This window comes from Nyctereutes procyonoides, unplaced genomic scaffold (assembly GCF_905146905.1).
Source record: "Nyctereutes procyonoides isolate TBG_1078 unplaced genomic scaffold, NYPRO_anot_genome, whole genome shotgun sequence".
Taxonomy (NCBI): domain Eukaryota; kingdom Metazoa; phylum Chordata; class Mammalia; order Carnivora; family Canidae; genus Nyctereutes; species Nyctereutes procyonoides.
In genome coordinates, this window is record NW_026575020.1 from 38,385,834 (window position 1) to 38,401,792 (window position 15,959).

The 15,959-nt window shown below is 42.8% G+C and overlaps 1 protein-coding gene across 5 annotated transcripts in view; it reads right to left on the bottom strand.

The window, feature by feature from the left end:
* The window catches only part of RALGPS1 (Ral GEF with PH domain and SH3 binding motif 1), a 292,316-nt gene that overhangs the window by 228,225 nt on the left and 48,132 nt on the right, over positions 1-15,959 (bottom strand). For all 5 annotated transcript variants that reach the window (XM_055336511.1, XM_055336494.1, XM_055336502.1 and 2 more), the window contains 3 exons: positions 15,366-15,487; positions 12,134-12,241; positions 1,940-1,990 (listed from right to left, as the gene is read on the bottom strand). In XM_055336511.1, coding sequence (XP_055192486.1) covers positions 1,940-1,990; positions 12,134-12,241; positions 15,366-15,422 — 216 coding nt within the window. In that variant the 5' untranslated portion in view covers positions 15,423-15,487. The remainder of the gene's footprint in view (positions 1-1,939; positions 1,991-12,133; positions 12,242-15,365; positions 15,488-15,959) is intronic.

A 15,959-nucleotide genomic window follows, 5' to 3' on the forward strand; every position in this document is an offset into this window, starting at 1 on the left:
TAATCCTCACTGTATCTGAATCACCTGGTTACCTTCTACAAAATTGGGCTAACTGGGCCCAGGCCTTGACCCAGAGATCTAGATTCAATGGTCAAGGGTGGAGTCCAGGTACCCCATGTTTCAGAGGCCGCCCAGGTAATTCTGATGTGAGCCACAACTGACAATCACAGCTCCAAGTGAAAATCTTGAAAGCAAAACATCTCTACCTTAATGTCTTATCACAATTTAAAACAAGATATGTCTTGGATGAGGCACCTTCCAAACTTCCGTGCCCTGGGGAAAAGCCTTGGTCTGGCCCTAGTCATGCCTCTGAAGAACTCCCCACCATTTTTCCTCCTATCATCAGCCTGAATGGCCACCCCAGCTTCCCTGGGCACATGTAGGTCGAGGAACCAGGGCTCATGGCAAGCTGGGCTACTCTCCCAGATGCTCAGGACAAAGAATAAAGATCCAAATGTCTAAATGACTCCAGATCAAAGAGAAGCAGAGAAAATGATCACAAATAGCTTTAGACTGAAAACTAAGGCAACTGTCAAAGTAATACCTAAAAATCGCCAAGAGGTAGAGAGTTGCTTTATTTTTTTTAATTAGAGAGAATGGATAATTTCATGTTAGAAGATAACAGGAAAAGATTGGAAGTCAGCCAATGAAAAAAAAAAAACAAACATAGCTCTGCTCCCCAAACCTGATAAGCAAAGCACATACGTTCATATGTGTGCACACACACACACACAGTTATACAAATCACTGCCACGTCTTCCCATAAATGCTGAGTGGAGCTAGAAGTACTAGTTTCCTCCTAATTTGCAGTAGGTTAGATGCCAGCTCTCAGAAGGCCTGGATCCTCTGTCTGTCTTTGTATTAAAATATGCTGCTTTTTCTCAAAACCTTAACAGCTACCATACTCTAAGACAAAGGGCTACATGTCAAGAGAGTTCTGGAATTCACACCATGGTCACAGCAGACACTTTCTGACACATCTCCCCGCTTCTCTAAAATGTGTCCCCTCAGCTGTGCCTGCTCATCTTGGCTACATGTCCTGGCTCAGCTCATGAACCAGCACTAGCCACGTGGCTCACTTGGGCTGGACTCGATCTGGAAGGTGGCTGAAGGAGGATCATGTAAATGGGAGGCCTTTGGGGAGGCTACACTGGACCCCATAAATGGACAGGAAAGAAGACAGGACAGCAAAAAAGAGGAAAAAGCAGAGGCAAGAGACAGAGCTTCCATCTTGGTTGGCTCTCCAGCTACCTGAACTCCATGCCCATGAATTCCATCAAGTGCCCCTTTCTCCCTATAATAAACTCCCTTTCTGCCTATTCAGCTACTTTGAAATGGATTTCTATTACTTGCCAACACAAAAAGAACCCTGACTAAAACAACCCTAAAGCCTTGTTATCATCTACTATACATTTCCAGGATATTTTTAAAGACCAAAACCAACTTTTTTTTCTCTTTATTGAATATGCTATTTCTAAAAATGTACACATGCTTTTAATGTAAATATGTATATGCTTTGCTGTGGCAACTGGTTTCAAACTCAGAAACAAGTAAACCACCAGAATTTGGGATCAACAGAAAGAAAGCTCTCCAGAAAAATGCTCCCTCACATCCCCTTCCTGACAGGGACCATTCTCAGCAGGAGTAGCCTGAGGAAAGACGTCAGTGTGAGAAGGCCTGGCTCAGTCATGGAGGCCATGGGCACCCACTGCCCACAGCCCTGCCAAAGTGGGCCAGAAACAGTGACATTCTCTGCAGAACCCAAATACCTGACTCAAAGAATGAGAAGCACCTGGATGAGCTCTTTCATAGGGGCTTAAATCAATAATGCTTTTACAGAGACTTCAAGGGAGAAATCAAGAGTCACTCAAACATGGCTGACTAAATCATCTCTTCCCAGCCACAGTGTTTAGAACAGTCTAAAGGACAAAGTACAGACCTCCGGCTGGATGGCTTTAAACACAGGTATGTCCATTAACGTGATCTGGCTCTGCAACAAAAGAGAATCAGTGTTAGAAGATACTGGAAATCAAAGATAACTTTGAATCTATACGGAGTAGTAACATTCTGCCTGGAAAGAAAAAAAATCAACAAAGAATAGAATAAAAAATTTCTAAATTGCCTCCTCTATCCCTTCCTCCTTCGTAAATCTTGGCCTCACACCCTTCTTTCTTTAATGTGAAACAAACTCTCTATTTAAGAATTGATAATAGTCATTTGGAGGGTGGGACTGAGATTAAGGGGAACATTTTTAGTTTGGACATTTTTGTACTATTTGAGTTTTTGTTTCAAGCATGAAACTTTTGTAATTTAAAAAAGTTGTAGACACAATATTAAAAATTAGAATGCTAAACAGAGAGACTATTACTCTAAATTTAAATTTTAAAAAAATTATGGCTTATAGAAATGATATATTTCTTCTGAAGTCTAAGCCTCCCCTAAATTACATGGTAGGGTGCTACTTGAGATGCATCCGTGGACCAGTGCTGGACCGCAAACTATGTATTCCACCAGCTCACAATGAGATAACTACAGAATTTGAGAGCAGGCATTTGGGAACTTTTATAACAAAATTGCCACAACGTTTTTATTGTTTTTTTTTTTTTTTAAGTATCAGTCCCCAACAGATGAAAAATGATAAAAAAAAAAAACTGGCCCTTTACCACAGCTTGCTTGCAACACACTAATGTTTTAAATACAGGAAGCACGTATCTAGTTAAAGGCTATTCCCATCTTCAGCTGCTCCTCAGCTAACAGTAAGACACTGCTAACAATCTTCACAGGCCAAGGCATGCACTGAGCTGACTTCAATATTATCTGCCCATCTCTATGTCAGCTGGAATGCCAGGTGTCAGTTAAGAGACACCTGTGACAGGTCAGGGAAAGGAGTGAAAAGGGCATCTGAGTGCCTCTTAACACAAGCCTGCCCACGGCACACAGATCAAGGAGAAAGACATGATGCAGTAGAAAGGACTGGGGCTATGGAATAAGCTGGGCTTGGGTGTGTGTCTGGATACCACTGTTTAAGAGTAGTATTCTCTGTAACACACGATTTAACCTCTCCCAGCCTCAGGTGCCACATTGAGGAAATGGTGACAATAATCCCTATCTTATAGGATCCTTGGGAAAATTCAAGACAAGAAGTACAAAATGCCTGGCATCTGACAGGTGCTATCTCTAGATATGCATCTGTGTGCATACATACATATATACATGCATTTGGATAAAGCACATCTATGCAGCACATAGAGACAGAGAGCATCCATCAGGTGCCAGGCATTCTGCACCTCCTATCTTGAATTTTCACAAAGATTATATATATATATATATATATATATATATATATATATATATATATATATATCATAAACTCCTGAATAACATGGAGGTTAGGGATGTCAACCCTCTGTTATCTAAAATCTGCATATTGGGGCAAGTGGGTGGCTCAGTCGGTTAAGCATCTGACCCTTGATTTCAGCTCAGGTCATGATCTTGGGGTCATTGGATAGAGCCCTATGTCAAGCTCCATGCTTACCAAGGAGTCTCTCTCTCTCTCTCTCTCTCTCTCTCTCTCTCTCTCTCTCTCTCCCCCCCCCCCACCCCCACTCATGCACTCTCACTCTAATATAAATAAATGTATCTTTAAAAAAATAAATTAAAACCTTCATATAATTTTTGACTCCCCAAAAACTTAACTACTAATAGCCTACTATAGATCAGTAGCCTTAATAATAACATCAACAGTTGATTAACACATTTTGTATATTATAGGAATTATAAACTGTATTCTTTCAATAAAATAAGCTAGAGAAAAGCAATTATTAAGAAAATCATAAAGAGAAAATGCATTTACAATACTGTATTTATAAAAAAAAATCTGTATATAAGCAGACCCACACAGTTCAAACCCGTGTGTTCAAGGGTCAACTGTACGTACATGTGTGTTTATATATTTACACTTATATACCATATATATGTGAACTCACACAGATGGGCTCATGTATCAGCATGTGAAGTTATGCTTCCTGACAAATACATGAGCTAAGAAATAAGGAACCATTGATTTGTTTGAATGTTCAAGCATCAAAAGTTGCTCTTCAACGAGGCTGTTACATTGAGTCAACAAATAGTCATGAAAGAAACCTCACTTCACAGATACATTGGAAAAATGGCAACACACACAGTGTGTCGAGTGTAATCACTTTCCATGGTTAAGGTGCAGAACTGTGGTTGCCTCTTGGAACAATTTAAAGGTTGTCCAAGACCACTAGGTCCCTGAGCAACACAGGATCCAGGCCAGAACATACCATCCTCAGGGTTGAGCAAGAGAGGGAAATTAAGCAGGTGGCCTCTGTGGAAAGCCTCTTTACCCCTCCAACAGGCTAGTTTTGTCACTAATGGAAGCTCTGCAGTGACAGCAAAGGCACTAGGAATAAATAAGTTCTTGGGAACCGGGCCCTTTCACCTCTGGGTCTACCCACCAGTGGCAAGGGGGCACTGGATGCTAGCATAAAGAGGATCTGGTCCTCGTACTCTAGGTGTCAAGGGATGACTAAGGCCAGGAAGCCTACAGGTCTGTGTGTCTGGCCCAGAGCTGTGTCCCAGGCAGTGCACACACACTGGCATTTCTCCTGCCAGACCCATAGAGATTGCTCGCCAAGTCCCCTCACATTTGGATTACTTCTGCCATCCTGGGGAACGGAAAGGCCTTGTGAAAACAGGAGATTCACACTGAAAGCTCAGTGTGAAGACCTTGGAAATCTCTCTCACCACTCAAGTCAACTCCCTATCGGGACCAGCAGAATATTTGCAATGTCATTTAGGATGAGAACCAAAAGTCTGCTAATATGAAAATGAGGAAACTTCCTCTCCATCCTGCCATCACTTCTAGGGTTTGCTACTGAATTTCCAAATGATTTATTAAAATAGTGGCTTTACAGTTCACATTTTTTTGGATGGTCCAAGTTTCGAGTATTCTGATTCCTGCTCAGCCCCTAAGTCAGAAAATGTATTCAGGTATTTTATTCCAAACAAACAACAAAAGAGATCACCAAACTTAAAAAATACTGGCTGGTCCCAAACACACAATCTGAGGGTTTTCAGAAGACTCTCCCATTTCCATTCTCTCAATTCTAACCAAAAAAGATGAGTACAAAACAATAATATGTCAATACATAGGTAAAATCATCAGATTATAAATTTCACATCATTTTACCACAAAGCCAAACACACATGGAAAGGTTGCTGATGAGCAGTCCTTCCCAAGAAGTATGGGCACTCCAAAGTAGGCAGTTTTATCAGAAAGGGAGGGTGTGGGTAGGGGTGGAGACTTGTCAGGTCCTGTGCCCCTTCACAGCAGCTCTCAGCCTCACGAGACTTTGACCCTCCCGTGGGGGAGATTCCCAGATGGGGAATCTGGGGCAATGGGGCAATGGGGCCATCTGGTCTAGAAGCAGCATTTCTCGTGATAAGCACTGGGCATTGCATGTAAGTGTTAAATATCTACATTGTACACCTGAAACTAACATTACACTGTATGGTAACTAACTAGACGATAAGCAAAAACAATGAATGAATGAATGAACGAACGAACAAACAAATGAAATCTGTAACCCTGCCACAGTAAGGCACACATGCCTGGACTGAGGAGCACACTCATGAACAAGTCTCTCAATGGCTTCTCCTTATTTTTGGAAATAAAGCCTTAATACAGGATATCCAACGAAGCTAGTCACCATGGCAATGCCTTCTTTATCCTAACTACATCTCCCATCTCCTCCTTCCTTCTAGTCCAGGGCTCCCTAAAAATCCAGGCTTTTTATGGAAATGGCTAATCTCCAGATATTACAAAACACTTCTGTTGAGGTGAATCCTTCAGAATGGAGAGACCTGTTGAAGCACTTCACAATATGGCCCTAAAGGAAGAAGTGGTTCTCCATGGATAAATGAAAGATACTGAGCCAAAAAGGAAAAAAAAAGTTTTCTGCAAATGCTCAATATAGTGTTTCTCCCTCTAACACTGGTGACTAAATCCCCTCTTCCCAGCCACAACCTTATATACAGGCTCTCAATCCCCAAATAAACAAAAGAAGCTGTTGGCAAATTAGTGGCATATTTTATAACAGAAGATACATTTTTTTAAAGATTTTATTTATTTATTCCTGAAAGACACAGGAGAGAGGCAGAGACACAGGCAGAGGGAGAAGCAGTCTCCTCACAGGAATCCCGATGTAGGACTCAATCCCAGGACCCCAGGATCATGCCCTGAGCCTAGCCTACGGCAGACACTCAACCACTGAGCCACTCACTGAACCACCCAGGCGTCCCCAGAAGATATCTTTAAATTTGCATTTAGATCACTCCACCAACGCATGACCAGGAGGGCTCACAGAACAAAAGGCAATCAGCTCCAAAGATATATATTCCTACTTCCACTCCCAGAGATATAGGAAGCATGTGTCTGGCAAATTTAGAATCATAGTCAAGGAAATGCAAATTAAACAGGTATATGCCATTTGTCGTCCATCAGTACCATCAGGAGCGACAGGACCATAGACTTTTCTGTTCTTTTTGGAAAGCAATCTGGCAGTAATCCATTTAAAAATTTCTTAACTTTTGATTTTTTTAAAAGATTTTTAAAAATTTATTTACTCATGAGAGACACACACACACAGAGAGAGAGAGGCAGAGACACAGGCAGAGGGAGAAGCAGGCTCCATGCTGGGAGCCTGACGTGGGACTCGATCCCGGAACTCCAGGATCACGCCCTGGGCCAAAGGCAGGCGCTAAACCGCTGAGCCACCCAGGGATCCCCTAACTCTTGATTTTTTAAAAAAAAAGTCAAACTTTTTGACTTGCAAGAATAGTATGATGAAATCTTTAACTTTTCACCTCGCTTCACTAATTAACATCTTGTCTCATTTGCGTTAGCTCTCTCTATATAATTATACACATACTTTTTTGGGGAACCGCTCAAAAATAAAAAGCAGACATCATGACTCTTCACTCCTAAATCCTTCAGCATGTTATTTCCCAAGAACAAGATCATGCTCTTACATTAAAATAAAACTATAACACCCAGGTAACTTATCATTGCTACAATAGTGTTACCTAAAATTACAGCCCAGCATTCAAAATTTGCTACATATCCCAACACTGTTTTTTTGTAGCAATTTTTTCTTGATCCAAGATCAGGCATTGCACTTAGATATTATCTCCTAAAAAGTAAAATGAGCAAACTGTTGACACAACAATCCCTACACCTACAGAAAGAAGAGCACTGGTACATAAAGAGACTTTACATACAAATCTACATTTAGATACAGATAGAAAAACAGGGGGTGCCTGGGTGGCTCAGTCAGTTAAGCATCTGCCTTCAGCTCAGGTCATGATCCCAGGGTCCTAGGATGGAGCCCCACATCAGGCTCCCTATTCAGCAAGGAGCCTGCTTCTCTTTCTGTTCCACCCCATGCTTATGCTGTCTTTCTCTTTCTGTCACATAAATCAATAAAATGTTTTTTTAAAAAAAAGAAAAGAAAAGAAAAATAGATGTTTACTACATCATTATTTGCAATAGCAAAAATTTGAAACAACATAAAGGAATGAAAAGGGACTTGTTGAAAAATATTATTGTATATGCAGACTCTGTTATATTATGTGTCTATTAAAAATAGAGAATTAAAAAGGGTTTCTGGGTGGCTCAGTCGGTTGAGCATCAAACTCTTGTTTCAGCTTAGGTCATGATCTCAGGGCCATGAGATCAAGCCCTGAGCTGGGCTCCATGCTCAGTGGGGAGTTTGGGATTCTCTCTCCTTCTCCCTCTCCCCCTCCCCTGCTCACACTCATGCTCTCTCTTTCAAATAAACTTCAAAAATAGAGAATTATATCTACACCCATTGACCTAGAAGGATGTTCATATTCAGCCTGCTAGGGAGTAGAAGGATGGAGGTCTAGCTGTAGATCTCTGACATCAGCTGTAGCAACAATTTTTTAGATATGTCTTGTGAGGCAAGGAAAACAAAAGCAAAAATAAACTATTGGGACTACAACAGAATAAAAAGCTTCTGCAGAGCAAAGAAAACAAAACTAAAAGACAACCTACTGAATGAGAGAAGATATTTGCAAATGACATATCGAATAAAGGGTTAGTATCAAAAATATATATAAAGAACTGATACAACTCAAAACGAAAAAACCAAATAATCCAATTTAAAAATAGGCAGAAGACATGAGCAGACATTTCTCCAAAGAAGACATCCAGATGGTCAACAGACACCTGAAAAGATGCTCCATCATTCATCATCAGGAACAAATCAAAACCACAAAGAGAGGGATGCCTGGGTGGCTCAGCGGTTGAGTGTCTGCCTTCAGCTCAAGGCGTGATCCCTGAGTCCTGGGATCGAGTCCCGCATCACGCTCCCCACAGGGAGCCTGCTTCTCCCTCTGCCTGTGTCTTTGCCTCTTTCTCAGGGTCTCTCATGAATAAATAAAATCTTTAAAAAAAAAAACACACACAATGAGATATCACCTCACACCTGTCAGAACGGCTAAAATCAAAAACACAAGTAACAACAAGTGTTGGCAAGAATGTGGAGAAAAAAGAACTCCCTTACTCTGTTGGTGGGAATGCAAACTCACATAGCCACTGTGGAAAACAATGGAAGTTCTTCAAAAAATTAAAAATAGAACTACCCTACAATCCAGTAATCGTACCGCTGGGTATTTACCCAAAGAATATAAAAATGCCAATTTGAAAGGATATGTGCACCCCTATATTTATAGCAGCTTTTTTAAAAAAGATTTTATTTATTTATTCATGACAGACATAAAGAGAGAGAGGCAGAGGGAGAAGCAGGCTCCATGCAGGAAGCCTGACGTGGGACTCAATCCCGGGTCTCCAAAATCAGGCCCTGGGCTGAAGGCAGCACTAAACCGCTGAGCCACCTGGGCTGCCCTATAGCAGCATTACTGACAACAGCCAAATTACAGAAACAGCCCAAGTGTCCATCAACAGATGAATGGATAAAGAACATGTGGTATAAATATACAACAGAATACTATTTAGCCATTAAAAAAAGAACAAAATCTTGCCATCTACAACAACATAGATGGATCTAGAGAGTATAATGCTAAGCGAAATAAGTCAATCAAAGACATACTATATGATTTCATTCATATGTGAGATTTAAGGAACAAAACAAATGAACAAAGGAAAAAAAGAGACAAACCAAAAAACAGACTCAACTATAGAGAACAAACTGATGGTTACCAGAGGAGAGGTGGGTGGGGGGATGGGGGAAACAGGTGAAGGGGATTAAAGAGTACACCTACCATGATGATCACTACGTAATATATGGAACTGCTGAATCACTATATTATGCACTTGAGACTAATATAGCACTATATGTCTACCATACTAGAATTAAAAAATTTTTAAATAATTAAATATAATTGCACATGTGATTCGGATTATATTCCCATTAGATAATGCTGGTCTAGAATGTCAGCCCTGGTTTTATTTTATTTTTTTAAAAGATTTTATTTATTCATGAGAGACACAGAGAGGAGAGAGGCAGAGACACAGGCAGAGGGAGAGGCAGGCTCCATGCAGGGAGCCCGATGCGGGACTCGATCCCCGGACTCCCAGATCATGCCCTGAGCCAAAGGCTGACGCTCAACCACTGAGCCACCCAGGGATCCCCTCAGCCCTGGTTTTATTTTTTTTTTATTTTTATTTTGTATTATTTTTATGATAGTCACACAGGGAGAGAGAGAGAGAGGGAGGCAGAGACATAGGCAGAGGGAGAAGCAGGCTCCATGCACCGGGAGCCCGACGTGGGATTCGATCCCGGGTCTCCAGGATCGCACCCTGGGCCAAAGGCAGGCGCCAAACCGCTGCGCCACCCAGGGATCCCTCAGCCCTGGTTTTAAATCCCAGTTAGACAGTGCCACTTACTTTCTGTGTGAAGAAGTGACTTTCTTCATTAAGCACTGACTTGCTCATCAATAAACTGGGAATAATAAATATACCTAATTTATCAGGCTGATATGAGAAGTAAATTAGATAATGCATGCAAAGCACTTAGGTTAAGACCTAGACATGGTAGGTGTTCAAAAATGGGAGCTGCCCTTAATATTACCACCCAGCATTAGGTGAATAATCAGGAGGTGGGGGTTTTAGACCTGGCTCTGCTGATACCTGGCTATATGATCCAGGCAAAAAAATAATAATTAATCTGTTAGATCTTTCATTCTTTATTGGAAAATGAGGAACTAATAATCTGCTTCATTGGTTATTTTGAAGACTGAATTCTTTCAGTCCACATGTATTCAGAGTAGCTACTATGAGCTAGGCACCATTCTGGGCACTGGGGAAAGAGTAATGAACAAGCCAGATAAAGTTTCCGTCCTTAAAGAGTTTCTATTCCAGTGGAGGAGATATATCACAAAAAAAAAAATATTGTATCACATAATGTTGGGTAGTAGTAATAAGAAATATGAAGAAACCATGGCAGGGTAAGAGCAAAGAGAGTGATGGAGAGACACCACTTTAGGCCCAAGGACAGAGACAGAGACATGAAGAAGAGCCAGTAGGAAGGAAGAGAAACACAGGGACCTGTGGCAGGGGGACACTGTGTGAGTCTGGGTTAGAAAGAAGGAGCCAAGGTATAACTGGGGAGCATAGAGATGGGGCAGAAGAGGAGGCTTGGCCAGACCACAGCGGGCACTGGAGGTCGAGGAGGGAGGGAGGAATACAGCATCTCATTCTCAGCCAAGGCAGCTGCTAGAGAGCTTTAAGCAGGTTTTTTCTTTTTTTTAAGATTATTTATTTATTTATTTATTCATTCATTCATTCATTCATTCATTCATTCATTCATTCATTCATGAGAGACACAGAGAGAAGCAGAGACACAGGCAGAGGGAGAAGCAGGCTCCACGCAGGGAACCCCGATGCAGGACTCGATCTTGGAACTCCGGGATCATGCTGAGCCAAAGGCAGACACTCAACCACTGGGCCAACCCGGCATCCCTTTAAGCAGGTTTTTAAATGATCCCTTGGCTACGTTGAAGATGATGCACATGCCAGGCTCAGCAGGGCACAAAATAAACATGGGAGCCGGCAATGGCAGAATGCTGAGATGTGGCCCAGTCCCCTGCACCCTGGGGGGGGGGGGGGCAGAAACCTGTTCCAGCAAAAGGAAAAGGGAGGAAGTGGGCATGGCAGGAAACAGGTCTATGGTGGTGCTGCCGAGAATCACAGCCCTGGGAATCATAGCCCTGGGGCGGTACTTGCAGTCAGGCTCCAGGTCACCCCAGGGGCAATATACTCCTCTACCCTCAAAGGACAAAAGGAAGAAACCAAGTCATGGCCAAAGAAGAGCCAACTCTGCTCCTCTGCTACAAGGAAAAGCCCTCCATCAGACCAGCAGAAACATGCTGAAGGAAAAACCATCTAAAAATATTTATTATTGGGATCCCTGGGTGGCGCAGTGGTTTGGCGCCTGCCTTTGGCCCAGGGCGCGATCCTGGAGACCCGGGATCGAGTCCCACGTCGGGCTCCCGGTGCATGGAGCCTGCTTCTCCCTCTGCCTGTGTCTCTGCCTCTCTCTCTCTCACTGTGTGCCTATCATAAATAAATAAAAATTAAAAATATATATATAAAAAAAATAAAAATTTATTATTTCAAAATACTCTTTTCTATCATCATAGTAAAGTCATTGTAAAAAATGTAGAAAGTAAACAAAAAGAAGAAAAATTAAATTTCAATTAACTAGAATCCTGCATACGTTTGGCTATAGCTATGAATATGTAAACATAAAATTTAGACCTCTTCTTATGCAAATATGCGTGTATTGTACATGCTTTTTAAACTGGCACTCTTCTCTGTTAATGGTGCTATAACTTTGCCCCTTTCATTTACTATTCGTATATACTGCACATGACTTCTAAGGTGATTAATTCTAGATTGATGGCAACCTTTTTAATGCTGCTTAGGATTTCATAAAGAATATCATATCCCACGGTCCCTATGGTTGGGCATATGGGTTGTTTCCACCTCCAATTGGAACTTTCTGCTGCCCCCTGTCACACCCCACTTTGGTGCCCAGACACCCACATCAGTTACGTTACTTACAGCAAACTCCTCGGGACTCACTTTCAAGACATCGAAGACAACGGCATCATAGCTCTTGCTGGCATAGTCGCAGCTCTGGCCCTCCAGAGAGTCTGAGCTGCTGCTGCCCTGTGGAAGACAGGGAGAGAGCAGTTGGGCTGACTCCAGAATCGCTGACTGCCATGCCCAGACCGAGGATGCAAGAGTGACACAACTGTACAGTGAGCAAAGCTCCTACTGCTCGCTGCTTCACCCCATTCCAGGCACCGTGGTAGGCACTTCATATGTATAGTCTTGCTTAATTCTCTTAAGAACTGAGTACACACTATTTTTATTTCCTCTTTACAGGTAAGGAAGCAGAGGCAATGCCACTCCCCCATGGAATCACAGGAAACTGAAGAGCCAGGAAGTGAAACTAGTTTTGTGTCTACTTGACGCCAGATGCATACCCTCGATCACTACCCCCAATTGCTTCTGGGCCGCTGTGTAGCTGGTGGGATAAAAAGATATAGCCCACTCCTCCTTCAGAGAGAACAGGCCTTCACATCTTAGACGATCTTCGATCGTCTGTCCTAGTCTATCATTCAAACATTACCTGGTTTCACCTTTTTTTTTTTTTTCTTGAAGTCATTACAGGAAATTCTTACACAAAATGTTAAACTGGCTCTCAAGGCTCACTTCATGTATGGGCCACTTGGAATTCAAAGCCAGTTAGCTGATGAGGTGAGAGGTAACCAACTGGCTTTGGAGATGGGCGTGAAAGTTATATTTAGTAGAGTCCCTTATAAAGGAGAATACCATGAACCCTGCATGTAGAGAAGGGGGTCTCCCATCAAAGAGGAAGTTAAAACTCCCCAGATGTGGCCAGGTTCATGAAACCCAACACTGTGGGGGATCCCAGAATGTTAAACATACCTTCTCCTTGATTTTATTTAATTTCATCAAATTCTACTTTGGGGAACCAATCAAGCTTACTACCCAAAAATTGTGCCTTGTTCATAAATGGTTTTATTCGTCTCAACCCATGGAGAGGGATTTTGTGGTTTCCATTAACCTCAATATCTTGGACTGGATTTTAGAGAACATGCTTTTATTAATTCTTCTTTATTTCACTCTTTCCAAAATGGCTATATCTGGAAAAACTTTACAATCTTACTGGAAACTAGAGTGTTTTTAGGCCAGTGAGGGAAACCAACAGTCAACAACTGAAAATGTGAGGTTAAAAGGAGGCGTGGAAAGTTAAACGTGTAGATTTCAATAACCTGTGTCATTTAAAAGTTTCACCAACAAGGCTGTTATGCCCAGAACTCTAAAATGATCTTAAGAAGTAGCACATCATGCTGGTTAAGAGCTCTGAAGTCATGCCTGGTGGAAATGCCAGCTCCACACCACCTGCTGCCTGACCTCACACAAGCTATTTCACCTTACCATCTCAGCTCTGTGAAACAGCACGCTGGCACCTACTCCCCAGGATTGTGGCACAGATTATATAAAATGAAGCTAACTAAGCAGCTTGTGGAATCCCCCTCCCCCAGGAGATGCCGATTCAAGGGGCCTGGGCAGACTCGGCCACGGCTTTTTTAGAAGTTCCCTAATAATGGCACTTGCTAAACTTTTGAGAAGTAACAAAGACAAATCCTGAATGCCTCTGACATTGGCAGTCTGTTCTGCCCCTTCGGTCTTATGCACAGACCCCAAGCAGATGACTCCCTGTAAGTCACTCTGCACTTCCACAATCACGTTCCAGAAAGCAGGCTACATCAGGTTGACAGGGTTGTCTTCCTCAGCGTAGTGTCATCAGGGTTAAGAGCACTGGCTTCAGAGTCACAGGGGTCTGGCTCTAAATCCCCAGCCACCGTTGACCAGCTGTGTGATTTGAGCCAGTTTATTCGCCTCTTCCTGCCTCATTCCCCTATCTATAAACTAGGGGTGAAGCAACAGTACAGACCTGATCAGGCTACTGTGAGGATTCGTGGGATAACACCTGTGGAACACATAAGACAAGGCCCTGGCATATAAGATGCACTGAATTATGGGGGTGGATATGTGTGTGGTGCCATTCAATCTCCAAAATTTACTGAGTACTTCAATTAAACATGTGCTCTTTCATTCAACAACTATTTGAGTACTTACCGTGCTCCAGATACACATACATATTCACACATACTCAGTATATACATATATGTGTGTGTTTATATATATGTACATACACACAGAGAAATCAGAAAAGACAGAAGTTTTACTCTAGGTGGAGTGTAAATTGTAAATGAGAAGAGAAGCCTGATTCCTCCAGTTACCAAACAGCCCATTCCTGGGATTTCAGGTTTTATATCTTTCCTGTAACACCCCACTGCATCTGCCCCAGACACACACACTCATACAAGAGGCTTTACTTAATACAGGGTTGCCCCAAAAACATTAGTGGTGGTGGTGATGACGATTCAGTGATTTCATTTAAACCTATACTGGCACCATCAGGGGCTTTTAAAAGGTACTCACAAGTCTGTTTTCAGAAGCAGAGATCAAAAGAAGGAATTTGTTAATGGTTTATAAGATATGAATAGGTTCCTGTGAATTTCTAGCCAATCACACAGGATCATTTGAAAAGCCCAGCTCAACTGTGAGGGACCTGTAAGCTCAGAAGACTGAGCACTCCCTTGACAGTTTGTCATGGGAGCCAGGCATTACACATTTGGCAAGGTGGTGCTCCTGGGCCTGATGACACCCACTCCTTTCACGTGACTCTGTTCCATCACTTCACTTGGAAAACACACCCCCACACGCCCACGCCCGCAGGGCAGGGGCCCTACTCTCCAAGACTACTCTCGGACCACCAGTCCTTACAGCCATCTCCTACAAAGCAAGGTAAATAAGAACACAGAGCCAGCTGGAATCACTTCTGCCTGACTTCATTCTGGAATGTGTGACATATTTACAATCAGCAGCAGCAGCTTTTCTTGGGAAAGGTCTGATCCCATCTTGCCACCAAAATGGAATGTGGCACTTGCTACAACTGGACTGGGCAGGTGTTTGCTTTTCTTTGAAGCGAATGACTGTAGAAAATGTACTGATCCTTGGGGCTGACTGCCTCCCAAATCTCACGCCTGGTGTGGCCAAGGGCCTCAGGAGTGCTAAGAATGGTGGTATTCATGGAGCTTTGCTGCCTTGCTGTTCACAACTTAGCTGGGGCCTGGGTCCGCTAAAAGGAGGCCCCTACCCCCACCCGCTGTCCCGATTCTCATAGCCCCTATACCTGCGGAGTGGCGGAGGTGACCAACACACTAGCCATCAGACCATTCCTCTTGTACATAGTCTCCAGGCCGCAGGGAGCTTCAGGGCAGCCTCCGTCGGTGACATAACCTGTCTGGAGAAGTCCTGAAAGGCAAAGGGGCTCATGAAAACCAGCTTCAAAACCAACTTAATCCCAGCCTGGTGGGAGGTGAGGAGTGGGGAGGGGGGTGGATGTTGTGCTAGGATTTGAGCAGAAGACCCCAAAGGAGACCTTTAAAAGAAGGTTATAAGCCAGTGGCCTTCAGGCTAAATATGGCCCACAGATGTAGTTTCTTTGGCTTGTGCAGATTTTCATATTTTTAAAATTTATCAACAACATTTAAGAATTAGAAGGTTTGGGGGCACCTGGGTGGCTCAGAGGTTGAGCGTCTGCCTTTGGCTCAGGGCGTGATCCTGGGGTTCTAGGATCGAGTCCCACATCAGGCTTCCTGCATGGAGCCTGCTTCTCCCTCTGCCTGTGTCTCTGCCTCCCTCTCTCTCTCTCTCTCTCTCATGAATAAATAAAATCTTTAAAAAAAAATTAGAAGGTTTTGGGGATGCCTGGGTGGCTCACTGG